This window comes from Dictyostelium purpureum (assembly GCF_000190715.1).
Source record: "Dictyostelium purpureum unplaced genomic scaffold DICPUscaffold_666, whole genome shotgun sequence".
NCBI classification, from domain to species: domain Eukaryota; phylum Evosea; class Eumycetozoa; order Dictyosteliales; family Dictyosteliaceae; genus Dictyostelium; species Dictyostelium purpureum.
This window is the reverse complement of record NW_003519998.1, coordinates 1-9,198: the sequence shown is the minus strand read 5'-3', so window position 1 is coordinate 9,198 and position 9,198 is coordinate 1. Positions and strand designations below refer to the sequence as shown.

The 9,198-nt window shown below is 23.4% G+C and overlaps 4 protein-coding genes across 4 annotated transcripts; 2 read left to right on the top strand and 2 right to left on the bottom strand.

The window, feature by feature from the left end:
• Positions 1–177: 177 nt before the first annotated feature.
• On the bottom strand, positions 178–729 carry DICPUDRAFT_85371 (uncharacterized protein; the record flags this gene model as incomplete). The annotated part of the gene is made up of 2 exons (XM_003294877.1): positions 178–258; positions 337–729. 2 exons carry the CDS (start codon positions 727–729, stop codon positions 178–180), a joined length of 474 nt encoding a protein of 157 aa, XP_003294925.1.
• A 787-nt stretch (positions 730–1,516) lies between these two features.
• Positions 1,517–2,695, top strand: DICPUDRAFT_93311 (uncharacterized protein). The gene is made up of 2 exons (XM_003294879.1): positions 1,517–2,513; positions 2,592–2,695. Exons 1-2 carry the CDS (start codon positions 1,609–1,611, stop codon positions 2,668–2,670), a joined length of 984 nt encoding a protein of 327 aa, XP_003294927.1. The 5' UTR covers positions 1,517–1,608; the 3' UTR covers positions 2,671–2,695.
• Positions 2,696–2,990: 295 nt separating this feature from the next.
• Positions 2,991–4,661, top strand: DICPUDRAFT_160017 (uncharacterized protein; the record flags this gene model as incomplete). Its single annotated transcript, XM_003294878.1, has 2 exons — positions 2,991–3,244; positions 3,317–4,661. The coding sequence occupies 2 exons, from the start codon at positions 2,991–2,993 to the stop codon at positions 4,659–4,661; spliced, it is 1,599 nt and encodes a 532-aa protein (XP_003294926.1).
• A 73-nt stretch (positions 4,662–4,734) lies between these two features.
• Positions 4,735–8,762, bottom strand: DICPUDRAFT_51786 (uncharacterized protein). Its single transcript, XM_003294876.1, has 4 exons — positions 8,064–8,762; positions 7,196–7,351; positions 6,423–7,128; positions 4,735–6,368 (listed from the first exon to the last, which is right to left on the bottom strand). The coding sequence occupies exons 2-4, from the start codon at positions 7,340–7,342 to the stop codon at positions 4,789–4,791; spliced, it is 2,433 nt and encodes an 810-aa protein (XP_003294924.1). The 5' UTR covers positions 7,343–7,351; positions 8,064–8,762; the 3' UTR covers positions 4,735–4,788.
• Positions 8,763–9,198: the final 436 nt, after the last annotated feature.

Below are 9,198 nucleotides of genomic sequence, written 5' to 3'. Positions count from 1 at the left end.
ATTTTTTTTTTTATAAAATATTTTTTATTTATTTTTTTATTTTATTTTTTTTTGAATAATAGTGACACCTTTCCTATTTTATATATATTGCATAATCTGGGATTTTATTTTTTTCCATTGCCTTGAGTCATTAAATTTGAAATAGAAATTAATTATTTAAATAAAAAAAAAATCACATTATTTTAGTGTATTTTTAATTTTTTGGTTTACAATTTGAGATTTTATTTTTTCGACGGTCGAATCAAAAACATTTTGAACCTAAATAAAGAAATTTTAAAAAAATTAATAAATTAATAGAATAAAATAAAAAAAATAAAATAAAAAGACAATATTCACCTCATTATATTTTGATTTATTTATTGTTGAATGTAATAAATTTGATTTGATATCTGTAATTTCCTGTTCGATTTCATTTAAACTATTTGATTTTGTGTCTAACTTTTCATTCATTGATTTTAATAGTTGATTTGCTTTGTGGATTTTATTTTCTATTTGATACTGTTTGACCGTATTATTTAATTGATCCCTATAATATTCAATACTACCTCCTTGGCTATAATAAAGTGATTGAAGTAGTTTATCTTTGTCATATTGGCTCAAACATGAGTTTTGAATTTCTTTTAAAAACTTTTCTATTTCACAACTTTTAAATTCCTCTTCTGATGATATATTATTATTTTTTTTATTCATTAAAGTTTCTTTTATTAATCCCTCAATATTATTATCCATTTCTTTTTTTTTTTTTAATTTAAACTGAAAATATATATAGTTTTTTTATTGTAATTCTAATTTAATAAATAATGTTGTGAATAAATGAATTTTTTTTTTTTTGAATAAATAACATTTTTTTTATTATTATTATTATTATTATTTTATTACTAAAATTAAAATTTATTATTATAATAAAAATAAATATTTAGTATTAATTAGGTTTATCATTGCATTTTTTTTTTAATGTATTAATGTGCATTTATGTGTGGTTGTGTTTTTTTATAAAGATTAATATAATTTAGTTCTCTTTATCCTTTTTCATTGTAAATTTTTTTTTAAAAAATATTAATATTAAACACAAGCATATTATTTTATTAATTTATAAATTTATCGATCCCAACCCTATTTTTATAAAATTAATTTAATTTTTTTTTTTAAAAAAAATGTTATCTTTATCTAATAATTTTTTTTTTTTTTTAATTAAATTTTTTTTTTTTGGTATTAAATAAATTAATAAGTTGAATAATAAATATAATATATTATACAGTTAAACAAACGATTTTTTTTTAAAAAAAAAGGGTTAGAATTTTATTTATTTGATCATTTCTTAACCTTTTTTAAATTTTAAACTTTTTTTTTTATTTATAATTTTTTTTTTTCATCAAAAGGTCAATGTCATATAAAAAAATGATGATGCATTCTCATATATAAAAAAAAAATGAAAAAAAAAAAAAATGAATTTTTTTAAAAAATTTTAAAATTTTTTTTTTTTTTTTTTTATTATTGTTTAAAAAAAAAAAGAAAAAATTTTTGTGTGTTTAAATTAAATTTTTTTTTTTTTATTTTCTACATAAAGTTATTTTTATTTTCAATTTATAAATATAATATTACATCAAAATGGCCAAAAAACAAGTCAAAAAAAACACAAAGCCAATGGCTTTTGAAATTAATGACCAACCATTATTAGATACCTCAAATTTAGATACATCAGTCGCTGCAACCAACAATAAAAAAGAAAAGAAAGTTACCAGCACTACCACTACCACTGCTGAAACTAAAGAACAACCAAAGAGCGAAAAACCAGTTGAAAATAAAAATAATAACAATAGTAATAATACACCAGTAGTTCCAACTACCATTTCTGCTTCATCAAGTGTTGTTGTTGCACCATCAATTGAAGCCCCAATTACTGACGATTTTTCAGTTGTTCCAGAAAAGAATAAAAATAAAAAGAAAGTTACACCACCAGCCGAAAATAAACAAAGCGCTGCAGCTGCCGCCGCCAAAAAGAAGACTGGTGTCACACGTAATCAATTCCATCTCTTAGACCTCGATGAAGATGATATCATCACTGATGATACCCACAGTCACCATTATGAAGTTCAAAATCAACAACAAACTAAAAAGAAAACAAAGAAATCATCATCAACTACTCAAACTGCTTCATCTAAAAAATCAAAATCAGAAACCAAAGCTCCAGCTGTTGCCACTAAAAAAGAAGAAAAGAAAGCTGCTGAACCAGAAAGAAAAGTTGAACAACCAAAAGCTGTCGCTGCTGAACAACCAAAACCAAAGAAACAACAATCATCACAAAACAACAAAAAATCAGAAGGTGTCTTATTTGAACTCATGAACTCACTTATTACTCCAGGTGTCCCAACTGTTGTTTACAAAGTCATTTATTTCGCTCTTGTCGGTGTTTTATTATTTTCATTACTCCCATTATACTATTCAGGACTTAATACCATGTACATGGTCGGTGTTGTTGGTTTAGTTTTAGGTCTTGCTGTCACTTTAACTTTGTAAGTAATCTTAAAAATAATATATATAGAAATAATTCAATTAATATTAATAATAATATTTCATTTTTTCATTATTAGATTCATTCAAGAATTCTCAAGAGTTAAAGAATTAAAAGAATCAAAAGGTAAAAAGACTACCTCACGTAAATTAAAATAAACAAATAATTTATAATATATAAAATAAAAATATAAAAAAATATTAAAAAAAATATAAAAATAATATTTTATAAAATGTGTATTTCAAAATTGAAATAGGGTTCGTTTTTTTTATTTTTACTTTCAAATTTTCAACAATGATCAAAGCAAATAGTTTTGTTTATCTAAATTCTTAATATTGTTTTTTTTTAGAAATTTTATTTTTTTATTTTTTTTTTTAATTAATTTTAATTAATTTTTTTTTTTTATTTTTTAATTTTTTAAATTTTTTAATATTGAGTTTATTTTCAATTTTTCACAAAAAAAAAAACAAAACAAAAAATGATACCAAATTTAAAAGTTAAGATAAATAATAAATTTGATACATCTCTATATTTTGCTCAAAAGAATTTCGAAGATTTAAAATATGTAGATTTAAAAAAAAGACCACCAATAGCTTACCATTACCTATATTACGATGTTCAAACACATACCACTTACAGTTCAAATCTAACCGAATCAAATAGAACCGAAGTTATAGGTAAAGTTTTATTATATAAAGGTTTACAATATACGCACGAAGCTGAATGGGAGATGTAAGTATTTAAAAAAGGCTTTTGTTTATAAACTATAATAGATAACTAATAAATATAATTATATCTCAATAGGGTTTATCTTAATCAAGGCCACTCTCATAATTCAATTATTGGATGGTCGTGGGAGTTTGATAAAACTTTTGGTATTTCAAATTTAATTTTTGACTTGTGCTTCTTTACATTTCATATAGACACTGTTAATTGGTATGTCTGCAAAGAAGTAATTAAAGATAATAACATCAGTGAGGAATATTTAAAAAAAAATGCCCTTTTGCTGCCACTGGGAACTGTTAACAAATTGGTGGTTTTTGATAAAAAAATAGATATTACAGAGTATATCAAAGGTTCAAGTTCATTTTGCTTAGTTTGCTTCATCCCAAGAAATACCTCAACTCAGTTATTCCGTAGCAAGTCATTAGAGTATGTGGATAGGCCTCCATTTAATACAAATCCAAATGACTATCAACACCAATACAAATATCCATTTGGCGTTTATATTGAATTATCACCCATTGGTAGAAAAGAAGATGACAACCAAAAGAAACAAAATATTAATAACAATTATCACTATTATTTCATTGAATCATATCCAGGTTTAAAATCACCAATAGAATCAGAGTCATGGGGTGTTGATAGGTTGCAATGCTGGTTATCAGATAGATTATTCTTTGAATTTATGGATTACTTTAGAAGGAATGGCATTGATGGAAAGAAGGTTTTTTCATTAGATATAGACACAGAATTTAAATCATCTGGTATATCAAGGGATAGAATAGCAAAGTTAAAAAAGCAATTAATAAAGTTAAAGTCATTTGGTGCAAAAAAAGAAACATTGTATACTGTCGACAAAAAGATGATTACCTCAAATACAATATTAACTTTAAAAAAGAAACTAACCAAGGAAGAAGATAGTTCAGGTAGAGATTATAATAGCACAAAAAATAGTAGTAATAACAACAATAATAATAACAATAAAGAATTGGAGGTGAGGGTCAACGATGATACATCAGATTATAAAATCATAATCAAAGATAAAGAAATCAATGTTCATAGAAAGATGTTATCGAAAATAGAGTATTTTAGAGTATTATTCAATTCAATCTTCAAAGAAAATAAAGAAAACTTTTCAAAGTTTGACGATGAGGATTATGAAACCTTCAAATCCCTTTTGGAGATTCTATACCTCCACAACGAAGAAAAGGTCGAATTTTTAAAGACACTAGAGCCAATTCAATTAAGAAATATTTTGTTTTTATCAAATCGTTTGCTCTATCAAAAACTAGAATTTATGATAGAAAATTATATCTTATGGAATGTAAACACAGAAAACGCCATGGATGTATATAATGGTTTTGCAGGAAATGAACCAATTCAATTGTTCACAGAAAATTTTTTAAAAATTACTAAAAAACAATAAAGTATCAATAAACATAATTTAATTTTGTTTTTTTATAAATAAATTAATATTAAAAATATAAAGGCAATGTTTTGTAAAAAATAAATAGGTTTTTTTATAAATTTTTATTAAAATATATCCCTAATTTTTAAGGATTTTTTGATAATACATAAATGGAGTTTATTCCCTTTAGGTTTGATACGGGTTCTGTGTGGCAAACTGTAAAACCAGTTTTGTTGAAAAAGTTGATTTGTTTTTCAGAAAATGATATTGTTTTAACTTTTTTACCTTGATGTTCTGCCCATTCTATTACCGGTTTAAGTAAATAGTCTCCAACACCTTGGCTTCTATAATCTCTAGATACACCTACATATGGTAAATAGTAGATATCATTGGCTGGTTCATTGACCTGGGTCTCGCTATTTCGCATTGCGCTTTCCATACCTGACATTAGTTTTCCAATTCTTCTCATTACTCTAAATCCAAACTTGGGTAATAATGAAATAACTCGTATTACTATTTGAACCATAGAAGGACTGTTTTTACCAGGTGCTTGCCAACATGCTACACCTATTAATTGATTTTCTTGGTTAAAACATCCCCAAAGCATAAATTTGTTTTGGTACATTAATCGAATACATTTGTTAAAGAAATCTTTTCTTAAAGCATGTCCTAATTCTGTGGATTTGTTAACTATATCTGGTTTATTACTGGTAGCTCCACATACAAATAAAAATCTTGGGTCGTTACTAAATGATTCTGCTAAAATTTCACCAGCTCTGTTTAGTTCACTTTTATCTAGTTGTCTTCTTGTTATCCCTTGTCTTTGTTGATTCATTTCGCTTGCCGAAGAAACATCATTTGAAATTAATAAATCTTGCATAATACTTTTGTTTCTTTGTAAAGGGGTTTCTCTTTTATTATTGTTTTGAGCCGTATTGGTTCCATTACTCATACCCACTACTGAGCATGGATCTTTTAATTTATCGAATACTTTGTTGAATACAATCGAGTCTATTGTTGGTCTAATATTTGGATCAACACTGAGCATTTCTAAAATCAAATCTGCAAGTTGTTCATCCTCTTCATCGAAATCTTCTTTAAAAACTTTTCTGTCAAATCTTTTTTCTATTAATTCTTCTGCTATACATCTCTTTGTAACTGGTAATAGGTGTAATGTGCACATTTCATAGAAAATACAACCTAATGAAAAAATATCGGCAGGTCTAGAATATGAAATATTTTGAATGACCTCTGGGGATGAATAATAGTAAGTTCCAGCAACACCTCTAATATGATTTTCATATTTTGTAGCTAACCCAAAGTCCCCAATTTTAATGATTTGAGATTCTGTTAAAAATATATTTTCGCTCTTTAAATCTCTATGAACTAAATGGGCTTTATGTATTGATTGAACACCTAAGCATATTTGAAAAATCCAACTGTATAACAATCGCTTTGGTATTCTGGGTATTTTTAATGAAATAGAAGAGTTTGATGATTGGATTTGACATACATTATCTGATTGCTGGGTATTAAATAGAGTTTGTAGGTTGACTTGTTGGGGTGGTGTTGAAGTTCTTTTACTCTTTAAAGTAAATGCTTTTTCAAATAAGTTGAATGTGCTTTGAGATCTTTCTTTTTTAAAAGTTTTCCACCATGTTTTCTTTTTATCTGTGTTTGATTGGGGGGTGTTCTTTGACGATGATTCGGTTGATATATTTTGTTCTGGGTTATAGTTATATTGAAGAACTGAAAAGCTATCATTACGGAAAAACATACTATCATTTGATTTTATAACTTTATTTTGTGGGGATGTTGGGCCAGATGAACATGGGGATGGAATATTGTTTTTTTGTATTGGTGAAGTTATTTTTGAGTCTGATTTGATAGGTGATATTTCAAAAGACGATGATGTTCTTAAGTTTACACAATTTACACCTGGTTTTGAAATAGGAGATGGGGAATTATATAAAAGTTCATGTTGTAGTTGAGGTGTGCTGTTTGAAATTGGTTTTGATGAAAATGATAATGTTCTGCTTCTTGTTCCTGATGAAAAAGATTGGGCCTGTAAACATGAGTCATCTGAAGAAAAGTCCATTGATGATCTATTTGACTCCATTAAAAGAAGGCTGTTATTTTTGTTTGAGATATCATTTAAACTGTGTGGTGTAATAACATTTTCAGTTGCGCTAATATAGTTTGGTAAATATCTTGAAAAAAAATCTTCATACATTTTAAGTACATTTAAGGTGCTCATATTTAAACCATTCGATGACGATAGTGAATTTGTTTTGCTGTTGTTGTTCTCATTATTGCTTTTGAATAATTCTGAAACACGACAAATCATATTGTTCATTAAGTCACCTCCTTCGCAATATTCCATTACTATACATAGGCTAAATAAACTATTATTTTGATTAATAAAAACTTCTTCAAATTTTACAATATTGGGACTGTTACTACTAATTTTTGCTAATTGCATTGCCTTTTAAAATTTTTTATATTATTAATATTTTTTTAAATTTATAAAATTATATATAAATCCTACTTACTTCATTTAAACCTTCACTAGCTTCATCCAATAGTAAGAAATCCCTTTGCTTCATTACATACTGTTTACCACTATCTATTTTCTTTACAACATGTGCTTTTCCCTCACCGCCGGACCCAATTAATTTGATTTTTTCATATTTATACATTTTATTGGTCTATAAAAAAAGAAATTGTTATTAATTTTAAATTAATTGTATAAAAAAAAAAAAAAATTAGGGTAAAAATAAAAATAAATTTGTTGAAAATGTAAAATTAAATTTATAAATAACTATTATAGATATATTATAAACAAAGCAATCGATTGTTATTTAATTCTGTTTTGTTTTCAGGATATATGAATAAAATAATAGATTATAGTAATTTATAGTTTCTTAATTTAATTAAATAATTTAAGAAATAAACTATATATTTTTTTTATATTTATTTATTTAATTGTTTGATAATTATTTCTTTTTTTGTGTGTAAAATTGAATTTGTGTGAAAGTGTGGTGGTGTGTGTTGATTGATAGGGTAATTAATATTAATAATAGTAAATTTAAATTATTGATAATTTTTAATATTATTAATTTAGTTTAATGTAGTTATATATAATTATGTTGAGATAAACAATGAGTTTTATATCTTTTATATATACATATATATATATATAATAAAATATAATTGTAATGATAATATAAAAAGAATTATTGTATTTGTATTTAATTTATAATGAAATATATATTCAAAAAAAAGTGGAAACACTTTTTTAAAAAAAGTTATTTTTTTTGTTTATTTTTTTTTATCTATTTATAATGATTTAATTAAAAATATGGTGATTGGTGAAAAAAAAAAATTTTTTAAAAAAAGTGGGTGATGAATGATACATACATTTTATTGATATTTTCGATTTGAATGTTTTTATTAAAAAAAAAGATTAATTAATTTTTTTTTAGAAAAGTAAATAATTGAATTTACGATTGAAAAAAGTTTTTAGGGGTTATATAATATTATATAATATTTTATAATAATGGTGTTTAATTGAAAATGGTTTTTTTAAGGTATGCAGATAATTATTATAAATATAGTTTTAATTAATTGTCTTTGGAAATATTAGAAATACAAAAAAATTACAAGTAAGAAAAAAAAAAAAAAAAAGATATAAATAAATAAAATTGAGATATTCTGTTTAAAATGATTTTTATATTATAAAATTACACAATCGTAAAAGGTTTAAATTACATCATATTGTTTTCTTTTTTATTAATATTATTATTATGAGTTATGATATTTTATATTTTTTTTTATTATATTATGTTGATTATTTTTTTTTACGCACAAAATAAATATATATTATCAAAATAATAGTTATTAATATCTGTTGTTATTAATAATATATGGTATTAAAGTATTAATATTATTATATTTTAATTAATTTGGGTAATTGATTGTATTTAATTTTATTATTTTGATGATGGTACAAAGTGAAACAAAATGTTTTTATTAATATTATTATTTAATTTTGAAAATAATCTATAAATATAAATAAATGAATAAATAAATAAATAAAATTTAATTGTAGAGTTAAATGTTATTGGGAATTTAAAATGATAATAATAATAATAATAATAATAAATTAATGTTTTTTTTTTTTAATAAAAATTTTATAAAAAAAATTTAAAATATATTATTTATTTTATTTTTCTCACCTATATTTTATTTATTGTGGTTGTATTAAGGCAGTATAGTTGTTATTGTTGTTGTCAAGGTGCAATAAAGAATTATTATTTTTTGAATCATCACATATTTGATAATAATAATTTATTTATAAATTGAAATATTATAATATTAAATTATTGAAAAAAAAAAAAATTAAAAACAAACAGCCACACCCCCACACCACCCTCTCTAAATTTATATAATTGAATATATATAAAAATATATTTAAATGAAAAAAAATAATATATTATATAAAAAAAACAACAAAAAACACACATACACACGGTTTCTTTTTATTTTTTCTTTG

Bases quoted from the DNA above. Each gene is read 5' to 3' on its own strand.
- DICPUDRAFT_93311 (XM_003294879.1), top strand. From the start codon at position 1,609: ATGGCCAAAAAACAAGTCAAAAAAAACACAAAGCCAATGGCTTTTGAA. The intron at 2,514-2,591 runs GTAAGTAATCTT...TTTCATTATTAG, and splicing joins CTTGCTGTCACTTTAACTTT to ATTCATTCAAGAATTCTCAA.
- DICPUDRAFT_51786 (XM_003294876.1), bottom strand. From the start codon at position 7,342: ATGTATAAATATGAAAAAATCAAATTAATTGGGTCCGGCGGTGAGGGA. The intron at 7,129-7,195 runs GTAAGTAGGATT...AAATTTTAAAAG, and splicing joins CTAGTGAAGGTTTAAATGAA to GCAATGCAATTAGCAAAAAT. The intron at 6,369-6,422 runs GTATGTTTTTCC...ACTATAACCCAG, and splicing joins AGTTATAAAATCAAATGATA to AACAAAATATATCAACCGAA.